General features: G+C 41.5%; 2 protein-coding genes across 11 annotated transcripts in view; one reads left to right on the top strand and one right to left on the bottom strand.

The window, feature by feature from the left end:
* Positions 1 to 9,031: 9,031 nt before the first annotated feature.
* LOC140602294 (uncharacterized) lies at positions 9,032 to 13,294 on the bottom strand. The gene is made up of 2 exons (XM_072771595.1): positions 12,725 to 13,294; positions 9,032 to 12,173 (listed from the first exon to the last, which is right to left on the bottom strand). Exons 1-2 carry the CDS (start codon positions 13,292 to 13,294, stop codon positions 11,820 to 11,822), a joined length of 924 nt encoding a protein of 307 aa, XP_072627696.1. The 3' UTR covers positions 9,032 to 11,819.
* The window catches only part of LRBA (LPS responsive beige-like anchor protein), a 740,528-nt gene continuing 737,439 nt past the window's right edge, over positions 12,442 to 15,530 (top strand). For 6 of the 10 annotated variants that reach the window (XM_072773578.1, XM_072773577.1, XM_072773580.1 and 3 more), the window contains exons 1-2: positions 12,461 to 12,972; positions 13,314 to 13,757. In XM_072773578.1, coding sequence (XP_072629679.1) covers positions 13,542 to 13,757 — 216 coding nt within the window. In that variant the 5' untranslated portion in view covers positions 12,461 to 12,972; positions 13,314 to 13,541. Of the gene's footprint in view, positions 13,072 to 13,313; positions 13,758 to 15,530 lie in introns of all 10 variants that reach the window. The other 4 variants (XM_072773570.1, XM_072773571.1, XM_072773573.1 and 1 more) reach the window with 4 other exon arrangements.

Below are 15,530 nucleotides of genomic sequence, written 5' to 3'. Positions count from 1 at the left end.
ATTTTTTTTCAAAAAACTTAAAAGATAGTAATTTAACAACATATGCTATAATTATTGTAATAATTTACATTTATGAAGCATTAATTGCTTTGGGGGTAACATGCTAAGTACCTGTAATCCTTAAAATAGGTACTATTAGTATAGTCACTTTATAGATGAGGAAACTGAAACTTAACTAATTCATTCAATAATTTCTCAAGAACACACAGCCAGTAAACTATGGAAATAGAATTTAAACCAGATGTATTAGATTTTATTTATCTATTCGAGAGAGAAAGAGAGAGAGAAAGCAAGAGAGAGACAGAGTGAGCAAGCGCAGGAGCAGGCGGGAGGGCAGAGGGAGAAGCAGACTGTTGGGCTGGGAGCCCTATGTGGGGTCTCATCCCAGGACCTGAGCAGAAGGCAGGCACTTAAAGGACTGAGCCACCCAGGTGCCCCTAAACCAGATGTGTTAGGTGTCAAAGTCTATACTGTTAACCAGTAGCCATTTTACCACGTTTATAATAGCAAAACAGTGGAAACAATTTGAATTTAAACAATAGGAGATTGGTTAAATTATAGTCTAGTCAATAATAACAGTTAATAAAGCAATGCTTAGGCAGCCGGGGTGGCTCAGTGGTTTAGCACCTGCCTTTAGCCCAGGGGAGACCCGGGATCGAGTCCCACGTCGGGCTCCTGCATGGAGCCTGCTTCTCCCTTTGCCTGTGTCTCTGCCTCTCTCTGTGTGTCTCTCATGAATAAATAAATAAAATCTTTAAAAAAAAATACAGCAAAGCGATGCTTAAAAGACTATTTGGTGACATTAAAAATGTAAATAATATATTTCTAAGTGAAAAAAAAAGGCAGGTTACAAGCACTACGTTTAACATCAGCTCGATTTCGTAATATACATTTATTTAGTTGGAATACTTATCTACACCAAGCGTTAGAGATGATATCTCTAAGTGTTGCAATAATGGTATTTTTTTTCCATGTTTGAACTTTTCTACATTTTCCAAGCTTTCTACAATTAACACGCATTACTTTTTAAAATCTGTAAGACCCTTCAATATTATTTCACATAGAAGCCAGAAATTAGTAAGAGGATTACCATCATCAATTTTATGATAGATAACGGAAATTTTGTGGGGAAGGAAGGGTGGGGAGAGCTGCACATATTGAATGTTCCTTTGACACAAGGCATGTTCTTTCATAGGTGTAGCCACCAGTGCAGATATGTCTCATAATTTTCCATTAGCTGATATCATATTAACTGGGGTCATGAGTAAGCACAATCATATCGTAATCATTTTCCTCCTTCTTGAATTGCTTTCCTCCCTTGGCTTCAGTGACTGCTCCTATTTTCCATCTACTTTATTGGCCTTCCCCTTTTCAACCTGCTTTGCTGGTTCCTTCTCCTCTCCTCACCTCCTCTTCACCACCCATTTCGGAGGAAAAAAAAATATCCACATTAAAATGCCTTTGGGAAGGATGCCTGGGTGGTTCAGTGGTTAAGCACCTGCCTTTGGCTCTGGTGTGATCCTGGAGTCCCGGGATCCAGTCCCATATCGGGTTCCCTGCATGGAGACTGCTTGTCTCTGCCCATGTCTCTGCCTCTCTATGTCTCACATGAATAAATGAATAAAATCTTTTATTAAAAAACATAAAATAAACTGCCTTCAGGAGCCCAGCTATTAGCAAACGAGTGAAGTAAATCCTTGACGTCACTGCTAACTCTTCCTCTAGCTCAACGCCAGTTTATTCCACTCCAGTTAATAGCATATCCGTCGATTGGTCAAGTCCAAAATCCAAATGGCATTTTTTATTGCTCCCTTCTCTTCATCTTTACCCTTCACATACAATATATCAGCAAATCCTGTTGGTTCTATTTTCAAAATATAGCTTGAGTCTTTTTCTTTCCCTTTTCAGGCTCCATTTTGCTTAGGCTATTTGTTTATCCTAAATGATCTTTTACTTTTATCTTTGCTTGCCCTCCTTCCATTCTTCACACACACCCAGTCATTCTAATCTCTGATTTTGAAATTGAAAATTCAGAAGATGTGGCTCTGGTCTTTCTTTTCTTTTTTTAACTGAAAAGTTAAGATTTACCTAGCTTGTCTGAGTTATCACCATTCAGAATTAACTTAATGGTACCAAAAAATGCATTCACTTTGGTTTCCTAGGAGTCGAATATTTGTGAACCTAAAAAAAAATATATTTGCTCATTTGTTCTGTTCACTTTGTGCATCACCACCTTGGTTAACAATTGAGGGAGAACTGAAAAAAAGGAAAATTATGTTCTATTCTTAATTCTCACCCATCTGTAAATAATAAAACAGAATGCTGAAATATGCATTGTAGTCTGGGGTGGCTTACCAAACTAGTTTATACTTAAGTTAGTCTTACCTCATTTTTCCAGGTCTTCAATTCATTGAATAGCTGCTGCGCTTTTTTTTTTTTTTTTTTGCCTTCTAAGCTTCTACAGCTATGACTCATGGAACTAGATCAGCACTGCTATGTGCTACTTTCTGTATTATATTTTTCTCAACTGGTTAAAATTGATATAAGCAAAACACGTTTTTTTCTTCTAAAGCTTAAACACAAAGCTAAACTGTCTAACAGTCTTCCATTAAGAGAAGTTGGGTTTAGCAGAAGAATAAAGATTTCTAATTATTTTTATATAACATAATTTCCTCCAGTTATTTCTTCCATAGCTGCAAATTATAGAACTTCCAGCAATCTTATTTAGATCATTTAGAAATTAGAGTACATTAGAGTACTTTTTCCTAAGTGGTAATTTTTTATTTACTAACCACATTTTGCTTTAGAAATAGACTATAGCTGGTTCAGTCAGTGGAGTATTCAACTCTTGTTATCAGGGTTGTGAGTCTGAGGCCCACATTGGTTGTAGAGATTGCTTAAAAATAAAATCTTAAAAAAGAAAAAAAAACTATTTTGAAGTTGGCACTGTTTCTGTGTTGCTTTTAACATGAAATCTAGCAAATGTTACTTTCTTTACACAGAACTCTCAATTCTTCTCCCTTCTGATTTATAAGACCATTGCTTTTGAAATAGAAATAATCTAAATGAGTGATAATAAAAATCTTCATATAAGTTATTTTAAATAACATCAAACTATATATTTCATCAAAGGAGCATTATGAAGTAAAAAATAAGTTAGTTTAGTGGCTATAAACTTTGGCTTCACATGGGAATTACCTAGGAAACTGCAAAAAATGCTGATGTCTGGGTCCTAATCAAGATTCTGATTTAATTGGCCTGGGCATTGGGATTTATAAAAGGTTTGAAGTGATTCTAAAACATGGCCAAGGTTGGGGTGCCTAGGTGGCTCAGCTGGTTGAGTGTCCAACCCCTGGTTTCACTGAGGTCATGATGTCAGGGTCACGGGATCAAGCAGGTCATCTAGTGGATATTCTCTCTTTCTTCCCCTTCCACCTCTCAAATAATTTACTTTTTAAAAGATTTTATTTATTTATTTGAGAGAGAGAGTGAGCGAGAGAAAGCACATGAGCAGGGGCAGAGAGAGAGGGAGAAGCAGACTTACAGCTCCTAGAAGTCTACATATTCCCACCACGCCTTTTTAAAAAGATTTATTTATTTGTGAGAGAGACTGAGAGAGTGTGAGAGTGCCAGCACACAATGGAGGAGGGCAGGAGAGGAAGAAACTTCAGACTCAGCACTGAGTGTGGAGTCGATGGGGGAGCTCGATCTCATGCCCTTGAGATCATGACCTGAGCTGAAACCAAGAGTCAGTCACTTAACTGACTGAGCTCTACCCAGGGAACCTCCTTCCCTTTTTTTTTTTTTTTTTTTTTTTAAGATTTTTATTATTTTTAAAGTAATTTCTATATCCAATGTGGGACTTAAACTTGTCACCCCAAGATCAAGAGTTGCATACTTTTCTGACTGAGCCAGCCAGGTGCCCTTCCACCCTCTTTTTTTAAATGTGGTTTAAAACAACACAGATTTATTATCTTACAGTTCAGGGGTCAGAAGTCCAAAATGGGTTTTACTGGGATAAAAATCAAAATATTGGCAGGGCTGCATTCTTCTGGAGACTGCAGGTGAGAATCTGTTTTCTTACCTTTTCCAGCCTCTAAAGGTTGCCTGAATTCCTTGGCCTGTGGCCCCCTTCCTCTATGTTCAAAGACGTCAGTCTAGTGGCTTCAAACCTCTCACTGACTAACCTTTGTTTCCCTCTTTCACTTACAAGGACCCCTAATTTAATCATCTGCAAAGCTCCCTCCTCCCCCTTTAAAAAAAAAAGATTTTATTTATTTATTCATGAGAGGCACAGAGAGTGAAAGGCAGAGACACAGGCAGAGGGAGAAGCAGGCTCCATGCAGGGAGCCGGATGCGGGACTCAATCCTGGTACTCCAGGACCATGCCCTGAGCCGAAGGCAGACACTTAACCACTGAGCTACCCAGGTGTCCCGACGCAAAGTCCTTTTTTTCATGTGAGGCAATACAGTTCCAGGTCCCAGGGGTTAGGATTCAGACACCATTGAGAGGATATTCGACTGCCTACCACAAGCCCCATAGTCTGTAGTGTTTTCTCCTTCCAACTTTACACACTTTGCTTGGTGATCTTTCTTATTCTAGTGAATGATGCCATATTTCTATCTACAGCTACACTTGCAAATGATCACTGGACATCTCCCCTTGATGTCCCACAGGCTTTGGAATCCATGCTGTTTTTCACCTTAAGGTCTTTGCACACTTTGCTATCTTGGTAAAAATGAAAGTGCAGATATCTCGTTGATACTCTGTTTCCATTTCCTTTGGGGATATATACCTATAAGTGGAATTGCTGGATTATATGGTTGTTCTATTTTTAATTTTTTAAGGAGCCTCCATATGGTTTTCTAAAGTGGCTGCTCTGGTTTGCATTCCCGCCAACAGGGTACAAGGGTTCCCTTTTTTCCACATCCTCACTAACACTTGTTATCTTTGGCTTCTTGAGGATAGTCATACTAATTGGTGTCAGGTGGTTTTGATTTGCATTTCTTTGATGATTAGTGATATTGAGCATATTTTAATGTACTTATTGGCTTTAAAAAAAAAGAGTTTAAGTAATGTCTACACCTAATGTGGGGCTTGACTCACAACCCTGAGATTAAGAGTCACAAGCTTTATTGACTGAACCAGCCAGCCCCCGCCCCCCTGCCCCCCACCTTTTGGCCATTTTGATGTCTTCTTTGGGAAAATGTCTGTTTAGTTTTCTCATTTTTATTTATTTTTTTTAAGGTTTTTTTTTTAAATTTTATTTATTTATTCATGAGAGACAGAGGGGGGTGGGGCAGAGACACAGGCAGGGGGAGAAGTAGGCTCCATGCAGGGATCCCGATGTGGAACTCGATCTCAGGTCTCCAGGATCAGGCCCTGGGCTGAAGAGGGCGCTAAACCGCGGAATCACCCGGGCTGCCCAGTTTGCTCATTTTTAAATCAGATTTTTGTTGTTGTTGTTTTTGAGCTATATGAGTTCTTTATATATTTTGGATATTAACTTCTTATCTAATATATGGTTTACAAATATTTTCTCCCATTCTTCAGCTTTGCTTATTCGTTTTATTTGATTTTGTGTGCGTGTATAAGGAAGATTTTAGTTTGATGTTGTCCCACATGTTGATTTTCACTTTTGCTGCTTGTGCTTTTGGTGTCGTATGCAAAAAAACATCACCAAGATCAATGTGAAGGAGCTTCCTCTATGCTTTCTTCTAGGCATTTTATAGTATCAGGTCTGATGTTTATGTCTAATCGGTTTTAATTTTTGTGAGTGCTGTAAGGGGTCCAATTTAATTTTTTGTGTAGTTACTGGTAGCAACGTATTTTCCTAGAAGTGTGTGCCACACTCAGGAACATCAACCTTCCAAATATATTTCAAGTATTTGCTTAATGGCTAAATAGTATTTATAAGCTTCCATCAGACAGTATGATATCTATGGAGAGATAATCTTAGACATCTTTAGTTTCTCAATATTTTGAGGAAAATGCCTAAAATGATGTACACTCCTTCAATGAATGTATTAATCATCTTGTTATTTCATACAATGTTGCGCCTTTATAAATGCAAATTATTTAAAGTAATATAAAAACTGCATTCCACCAATGCTGACAATGGATGATTCCACCCTAGCAAATATGAAATCAGTTGGGTAGCTAGCTGCTAGTGATTTTCTTAAGAGGCTAGTGAAATCCTATTACTTTATCATTTGAAATCTTCTGAAGGCAATAAGTTCCCTTCATGGCAAAGCCCAGTCCTTAGCCTGGTTTACTTTGGTCCACTCCACCTCTCTAGTTCAACTTCTTATTAGCAATCTACTTGCTTTTCCTAGACTTAACCATTTTCCTATAACAATTACAATTTAGGCATGGGAGTCTTGGTTATGCTAATTTAAAATAATTTGTATTTTCATTCAAAGTAAAGCCAAGAACGGATCATAGTCTATTCACTTGCCCTTCTGCTGCCTATCTTGTAAGCACAGAGCCAATTCCATTTCTCCCTTTGTGCAGGGACAATAAACACTATAATGACATTTCAGACAATCATAATACCATCTAACGTCATGGGACATGATTTACCCACATTTGGATTCCTCATACATAAAGAGTACATATAAAGAGATGTAATCAAAGTGTGGGTGGTAGGATGAGTTTTTCGATATTTATTTACAGAGCAACCTTATTACTGCTCTATAGCTCTATTTTGAAGAAAAATCTAATGATTTAAGAGTCACAGTTGGAGTCAGTTTTCTCAGTCCAAAATGTCCAACTATTCTGGAGACTTTCCATATTGTGGAATAACCTTCTCTGACTTTTTCATCTGGCTTATTCCTATTTATTCTTTAATATTCAGCTCTGATATCACCTTTTCCTTGCTTTCATAGGTTTAACATACTGCATTGTAATGTCTGTCCCAATGACTAGACTGTGAGTTCCCAAGACAGGGACTAGATTTTTCTTTTACCTAAACATCTAATGTGGTGCTTAATATGTAGGATCATTACATACATGTTTTTTTTTTTTTTTTGAATGATCTTAATTTCTGTGAGTGAATTTCTTCTTGCCTTTAATATCTTTTGGTCCTAATCAGTACCACATTATCAGTGGTATATGACTCAAAAAAGGTAGAGTCCCTTGACTTAATGTATCATTAAAATATTCTGTATATTAACTATTTCCAATGCCATTTTTATAAATTTATTTTTATTTTTTATTTATTTATTTATGATAGTCACACAGAGAGAGAGAGAGGCAGAGACATAGGCAGAGACATAGGCAGAGGGAGAAGCAGGCTCCATGCACTGGGAGCCCGACGTGGGATTCGATCCTGAGTCTCCCGGAGCCCAACGTGGGATTCGATCCTGGGTCTCCAAGATTGCGCCCTGGGCCAAAGGCTAAACCGCTGCGCCACCCAGGGATCCCTCCAATGCCATTTTTAATGGCTGCAAAGAATTCCATTGCGTGGAAGAACCAGAATTATCTAACCAACTGTTCTTTTTGTATTAGATACATTTCTAAGTTGTTATACATGTGCAGTAAATGATGGTACACATTTCCCCTTTGCCAACACTGGGTACTATAAATATTTGCAATGAGAGAGGTAAAAAATATTCTCTTGATATTAATTTACATTTTCTTTGGTTATTAGTGGACTTGAAACTTTTCCCCCCTGTATTTTATTTAATTTTAAAAAAATATTTTAAATTTTTATTTAATTTTAAAAAATATTTTATTTATTCATTGCGGAGAGAGAGAGCGCACTTGAGGGAGCATGAGCAGGGGGAGGGGCAGTTGGAGAAGGAGAAGCATACTCCGCATTGAGCAGGGAGCCCCCATTGAGCAGGGAGCCCGATGCAAGGTTCCATCTCAGGCCCCTGGGATCATGACCTGCATAGAAGGCAGATGCTTGGGCAGCCTGGGTGGCTCAGTGGTTTAGTGCCACCTTTGCCCCAGGGTGTGATCCTAGAGCCCTGGATCGAGTCCTATGTCTGGCTTCCTGCATGGAGCTTGCTTCTCCCTCTGCTTGTGTCTCTGCCTCTTTCTCTCTCTCTCTTTGTGTGTGTCTCTCATGAATAAATAAATAAAATCTAAAAAAAAAAAATTAAAAAGGAAGGCAGATGCTTAACGCACTGAGCCACCAGGCACCCCTCCTCTGTATTTTTAATAGCTATTTGCTTACTCATGAGGTGGCACATTTCTCAACAAAGAAAATAATTTGGAGTATCTGTAAGGAAATGGATGCTTTCTTTAATAAAATTAAATCTAGCTCTTCTCAGCAAAAAAAAGAAAACTTTCCCGGAAAATTTCCTGAGGACCTTATAACTCCAAATGTGATACCACACAATTCCCCTCTCCCTTGAGGATCTTTGGCTAAATACAGTGCTACTATCCTCTTTAAGATATGGAACTCTAAATGACAATATAGATGTGACCAGGTTGGAATATTTTTAAAAGTTTATACTCCGGACAGAAAAAAGTAATATGGTCAGGAGAGTAACCCAAAACTACAGAATGTTTTTAATTGATGTTTTTGTTCTATCTATTGCTATGTAACAAACACTCCCAAAACTCAGTGTCTTAAATTGACAAGTACTTATTATTTTTAATAATTTCTGTGTGGGTTAACTGGATCCAGCTGTGCTGTTTTATACCATGTGCTGTTGGCAGTGCTGCAGTCATCTGAGGATTCAACCTGGCTGGAATATCCAAGATGGCTCACTCTCATGACATAAAAGTAGATCTTGGTTAGCACACTTGCTGAAAGTAGAGTTGCCCTTTACAAAGCCTCTACCTCTTGTGTGACATACACAAGGGAAAAAATAATTTAAAAATTCTCTAAATGTAATAAGTTGATGTGGGTCATTTTGAATTTCTAGATATTAAACATATAAACTTTTAAACTTTTGAGTTTCTATTAGAGTGGGTGACACATTTTAAAGGAAAATGTATTTTCCTTTTAAATTTTAATTGTTCCCAGAGCCCAATGCCCAGTAAATATATTGTTAATAAAGACTACTGACATAAAAGTTTTACCTAACATTAGTAAGATTTAATGAATGTATCATTGTCTCACAAGAAGGGTGTTGCAAGCCAGGACCATCTATTTCCAGCCTATACTACCATAAGCTATAAGGAGCAACAATTTGAAGAAAACTCCAAATCCAGAAATACACATCCAGGCTCATAGCAAATCATGTGGGTGGTACCTTTCCCCTAAATTATCTCATGTATACTCAAGCAAAATGCCAATAAATTACAATTGGGTAGGTTGGGTGTTTTTTTCTGGTAGAAAGAAAATTTTCTTTGTATATAGGTAAGGGTTTATAGATCAATAATCTTCTTGATTTCACTATGAAATTACATTCTCTTTGCTTGGGTTCCTCTGAGTTATGCACAGGCTTCCTGCTCTGCATGTACTGTTTTTTTTTTCTCCCTTCTTCTTTCCCCTGCTATGGTTTTTTATTTTTACATATGCTGAAGGCAAGTAAAATTATGAAAAATTTTACTCCTTAATTCTGTCAAGATGGTAATGTCTGAGAAATACAAACTAGGATAGTGATTAAAAAAACTTGAGCCTGGCTTTATAGGAGGTAATCGTTTCCCCCCTTTCTTCCTTTTTGTGTAGCATTTGAGCATGTAATATAGGGTTACGAGTAATGCAATACTGTAAACTCACCTGCTGATAGTTTCTATGAAAGCTTTTGACTAGAAAACATCCATGATAGTACCAAAAATATAAACAAATTTTAACAAATGGTAAAACTGCTTTCCATATTAAGATAGCCATTGATGCCAAGATCCTGCCCCCTCTAACTGGTAGTAGTTGTATAGATTCAAGCAAGAGCTTCCAAGTCAGAAAAATTAAAGCAAGTATCTTAAGAGTTTTAACTCAATCCAAATGATATATACTGAGTACCTACAATGTTCAAGATTGTGCCACGAAGGAGCTTAATAGCTGATGGATAGTTCACCCTGAAGCACTGATTCTATTCTTTAGACCTAAACAATAATCCACAGCTATTGTATTCTGTGGCTAGAAATGAAGTTCCCTCTTCTACCTTCCATGTGCTTTCTTTTGAATCCCCAATTTTTGCCACGTATTTTACTGTAACCAGGGCAAAGTAAAGCAAGAGGTTGTATAAATCTGAAAAACTGTAAAAAGTAGTTGACAATTTTTTTTGGGAATATTCGGGTAATTGTCTTATGTCCTCTTTTGTTTCACCAGTAGTGTTAACAGAGAGCTGGCAAATCCATGACAGATACAAAACTTAGCCCTAGTCATTTACTTATTTATCTAAATTTATTTTTTAAGCTTTTATTTATTTGACAGAGAGTGAGCAAGCATTAAGCAGGGAGGATGGGAGAGGGAGAAACAGACTCCCTGCTGAGCAGGGAGCCCAATGTGGGGCTCAATCCCAGGACCCTGGGAACATGACTTGAGTCGAAGGCAGATGCTTAACCAACTGAGCCACTCAGATGCCCCAGCCCATCATTTATATTGAATAATTGTGACAACACTGTGTTTAGGACATGCTCATTGTCATCTGCTCCTTCTCAATGGCAGACATTTATTTAGCAAATACTTTACTAGCAATTATACAAGATATATTAACATACTCAAGGTAAGACTATCTGCACAAATCTGGGGAGGCAAAAATGCTATTATTAGCCTTTTATTAATGCCTCTCTACCTCAAAAGAGCCTCCCTGTCTCCTTCCCTACAGATGTGTTAAAGGTCTATTGAAAGTTGTCCCTTTACGTCAGGCACACCCTACTCCCTCTTATTCCAGACTTATTCATTTAACAATCTGAAATATAGGGGCACCTGGGTGGCTCAGTAGGTTAAGCACCTGCCTTGGGCTCAGGTCATGATCCTGGGGTCCTGGGATCAAGCCTGGTACTCCTTGCACAGTGGGGAGCCTGCTTCTTCCTCCCCCTCTGCCTGCCACTCCCCCTGCTTGTGCCTCTCTGTCAAATAAATAAAATCTTAAAAGAGAATCTGAAATATAAATCTGAGGTGTTTAGTTTTTCAGGGACTTAAAGAAAGCCAAGCCATTGATGTGGCTTGCCTCTTACCCCGGTAATACATGAATCACCAATTCGGATGAGAAAAATGTCTGCTTCATCTTTGGAGTATTTAAATCTACTTGCGCAAAACAGGTATTTAACAAACATTTGCAATGATATGCGATTTGGTGCAGGTGAATTCATCTTAGTGTTTCTAATAGGTGAAGCGCTTTTCTGAAGAAGATACCCCAATGCTCCGTGTCTTTTCTCGTTTACCTCCCCCCCTCCAAATTCCCATGAGATCTCAGCTGAAATTCAGTTTCCTTTTCAAGCCCATCTCAAACAACCCTTTCTCTAGGCAATTATTTCGCCACTCAAACCAACATATATATATATATATTTTTCTGGCTCCTCCATGGTACGTCCTAACTTAATTTGACCTCAGTTTTTTGCCTCACTTTCATTTTAGGCAACGGCAAGTATATTAGACATTATTATTTTTTAAGGCCTTACGACTTCAAAGAGTACCTAAGGGTGAAAAACCACGTTCCTTAACGGTATTTGTTTTTCACTAAGGCATCAGGGAGACACTACCGTTGATAGTGGCGGTGGAGGGGAGGCCGCACCACGATGGCCTGCGCTGGTTTCACTCCTAATGTAACTTATCTCTTAAACTAATCTGAGAATGAGGCGAACCTAACTTTCACATTGGAAAATTACGAGAGGAAAAAAACCCCTGAGAGCTACAGGCAAGATGAGCCCCGCCTCCACGCGGCTCGGAGCAGCTGCCTCAGGAATCCTCCCTCCCTCAGAACCTCAGAACGTGGGGGAGGTCTGGCGGGGCGGCAGCTGCGAAGCAAGGAACCGGCCCCATTCCTCGTGGACACGTTCCCCCTCCCGTCCTCCGCCAAGCGGCGGCAGCTGCCGGGGCATCCCGGTGGAGAGGTCGCTCCAAGTCTTCGCGGCGCGCGGCGCGGGCAGCAGCTGACAGCAGTCGGGGGTGGGGACCCTGCTCCCTCCGGACGGGCGCAGCAGCCTCGGTGGCTCCCGCGCTGCCGCTCCGGGCTCGTAGCGGTCCCTCAGGTGTCCTCGTCCGAGTCCACGAAGACACCCTGGCAACGTGGGGGCGGGTCCTCTCGGCGCTGGGAGACCCCGTGGTAACCTGACAACAGAAGCAGCTGCAGAATCACCTCAGCAACTTGTCAGAACACCTCCCCAGGTCGGGGGTGGGAGGCGTGTGGGGGCGGGGGGAGCCGGGGCTCCTGGAAGGAGAGGTCTCTTCCCGCCGCTCGGGGACGCACAGCACCTCCGCCCCCCGCGGCCCCGCGGCCCCCTCGGCCGCCCGCGCTCCCCCGCCGCGCCGCGCCGCGCCGCGCGGCTGCCTCCGCCTCCGCGCCCGCCCGCCCCACCGTCCCGCGCGCTCGCGCACGCGCACGCCGCGCCCGGCGGCCCTCGGCGCTGTCATGGCGGCGGGGAGTAGCCTCAGTGGGCGCAGGGACGTCGGCGCGAGCCGTGGCGGGGCGAGCTGTCGCAGGAGCCACCTCACCGCCGCCCGCAGCCTCCGTCGCGGTGTCCACGGCGCCAGCACGGGCTGTTTTTGCAAAGGCTGAGCGCAGGGGTCGGGCGGGCCAGGAAGCCATGGAGTTCTGTGCAGCCGCGGACTCCCGGGGAGCGGACTAGGGAAACTTGGAGGCTGCGACCAGGTGCACTGACCTCTCTCCCTCCCTCCTCTCCGCGCCGCCGCCGCCGCCGCCGCCCTCCCCTTCCCTCTCGCCACAGCACACAGCTCCCCGCCTCCCGCCGTCGAGCCTCAGGTGCCCGAGTGCTCCACTCCTCCCCCTGGGCCGAGCGAGGAGAGCGCTCCCCGCCCCTTTCCCCCGCCTTTTCCTGCCCTGGATCTCCGCCGCCACCTCGGTCTCGCGGCTCCCTGGCGGGGGTGAGGACGAGTCCCGGGGGTCTGGGTGAGGAGGAACTTTCTACTGCTGTGGTAGCTCGCCCCTCCCCCCCGGACCCTTCATTTCCCCGCGACAGTCTCCCTCCCTGTGCACCTGTGAGGAGAGGTAGCCCCGCGCCGGGAACCTGCGGGCGTGTGGGGGAGGAGTGAACCTGTGCGGGGGCCTCCGGAACCCGCCTTCGCTTCGAACCTGCCTTCGAGCCCGAAGGGGTAGCGGGTGGCTGGTCGAGAGGTCGCTGTAGTAACTTGTTTGACGGACAGTAACGATTCCCCTCCACCCCCTCCCCCCAAAAAAGAACCCCCGAAACAAAACCTAGCGTTTTTAACATTTATTTAATCTTCCAATAGGGTTTGGCGTTGTTGTCAGCCTCGGGGAGAGAGATTGGACAAATATTCTCCAAGAGGACGAGGGCGACGCCAAGGACTTTCCCCGTCAACTGCTTCTGGGGTTTCTCCACAACTTGGAAGAGTGACTGACCCTTTTCGTGTCGTGTTGCGTGTGTGCGCTCGCTCCGAGTGCAGCAGTTGCTGTCCCGTAGTGACTCCTAGTTGCCCTTCCTCGTGAACCAGCTAGCAATGGCTAGTGAAGACAATAATGTCCCTTCCCCGCCACCAACAGGTGATGACGGGGGAGGTGGAGGGAAAGAAGAAACCGCTGCTGAGGAGAGCGCATTGTCCCTGAAACCAGGGCTCCCCATCAGGGGCATCAGAATGAAATTCGCCGTGTTGACGGGGTTGGTTGAAGTTGGAGAAGTATCCAATAGGGATATTGTAGAAACTGTCTTTAACCTGGTAAGTACATACCTATTTTATAAGCATGTATTCTCAGGGGGCTGGGGAACGAGACGTTAAAGCTGGAGCCATGTGCTTGATTCGAATTGCTGATGGCTTTTTCCATGGATAAAAGAACAAAATTCTACTGGCCTAAATGAAAGAAGGTCTTGTATTTTTCAGTTTAAGGGGAATTACGTAAATTTAAGTGCTCCAGGTTTCCTGCAAGTGAACTTTCGGGCTAAGGAAGTAGTTGTTGCTTGGAAGTATTTTTGTGTGAGTTCAGTGGAGGAGTTTTATTATATAAACATTTTTTTTTTTTTCCTTGGGATGTGTAGCTAAGTCTGCGTTTCTTTTTAACATTTTAAAGATATTTTTTGTGACTTTTTTGGAGTTGAGAAACAAATGCCCTACATACTTCTTACTCTTGAGTCTGCCTAGGTTACATTTTGCTGTATGTTTCGAACTCAAAAGTTTTGTTCACAGGGCTGATGAAAGGTCAGTTTGCCACAAAGTTAGTATTTATATTTTGATCAGTTTTATTTTTAGACGTAACTAAAAAAAATTAAATTTTGGAATTAATTTAGGGTTTCATCTTGTGGAAAATTGAATGGCAGTTTGAGAAGGATTGTGGCAGATGCAGTGTAATCAAACCTATTTCTTTGGTGAATGCGTGTCCAGCAGTAAAACATCTTTGGTCATTGGAAGTTGCTGGTTATATACTGTGAACTACGAATGTTATTTTTGAGAGGTGGGCATGCAGTACTTTCATTTTTCTCTACTCCAGCCTTAGAAATGGTTATTTCTAAGGGGCCTTTTTTAGATTTCATTACTGCAACTTCTGTTGCTCATCTACTTAAAGATGAGAAGTAAATTATTCCACCTCTTCTGCCTACTTACCTGTGTTTGAAGATAACCGATGGGAACAAATATGAATATGTAATAGCTCTAATAACTGTCTAGCACCCTTCCCTTTTGCCTCTGTATTTTCAAGGTTAGGCTTGTTTTATTCCAGGGCAGTTAATTATTTCCTTCACTAGACCTTTACCAATAGTCTGGTCACCTGCAGTATGACTTCTAGAATGAGAAAGAAGCTAAGTGAAATTCGCTTACTTTTGGAATATAAAAACTTTGAACAATAGGGTATTTCTCTAACATTTGTTTGCTTATATATAAAAAGAGACACACGGGTACACATTTTTTAAAAACTATAATGGAAATGTTCAAATATACATAAATACAGGATAGTACTCTGGTATCCATTATTTCAACAATTACTAAAACTTTGGGGATCTAGTGTGTTTTGTGATCTTTAAAAGTTTGTAAATCTCAAAAAGATACCTGGTAAATGGATTCATTCCTTCAAAATAGACTTGAAAAATTTTTAAAAGATTTTTCTTTTTCTAAACCTCATGTACCTTGACAAACAAATTTGTGGTACTGATACAGCCCATAATTAGTTGTTTGTGTGTGAAATACAACATTACTCTGGCAGAAGGAGGATTCGAACTCCTTTGTTCGTTAGAATGCCTCCTATGAAGGTAGATGACCGAACACGAGTCACCTGCATTCTATTAAGGGAAATCCAAATTCTGTAGTAATGGTTTGCTTATATACTGCTTAGATTTGTAGGCCTGGTAGGGATATAAGATTATCGGTTACATCCTGCACAGCTACCTGTTTTCATAGTAATAGGTGTCCAGTAAAAAGGAGAGGGAAAATCTGTTCAGTTATACCTCTTTACTGTCATTCTCTGCTCATGCAGAGCACGGGATTAGATTAGTTCCTCCCTTA

This window comes from Canis lupus, chromosome 13, assembly GCF_048164855.1.
Source record: "Canis lupus baileyi chromosome 13, mCanLup2.hap1, whole genome shotgun sequence".
Taxonomy (NCBI): Eukaryota; Metazoa; Chordata; class Mammalia; order Carnivora; family Canidae; genus Canis; species Canis lupus.
This window is presented reverse-complemented; position numbering and strand designations above follow the sequence as displayed.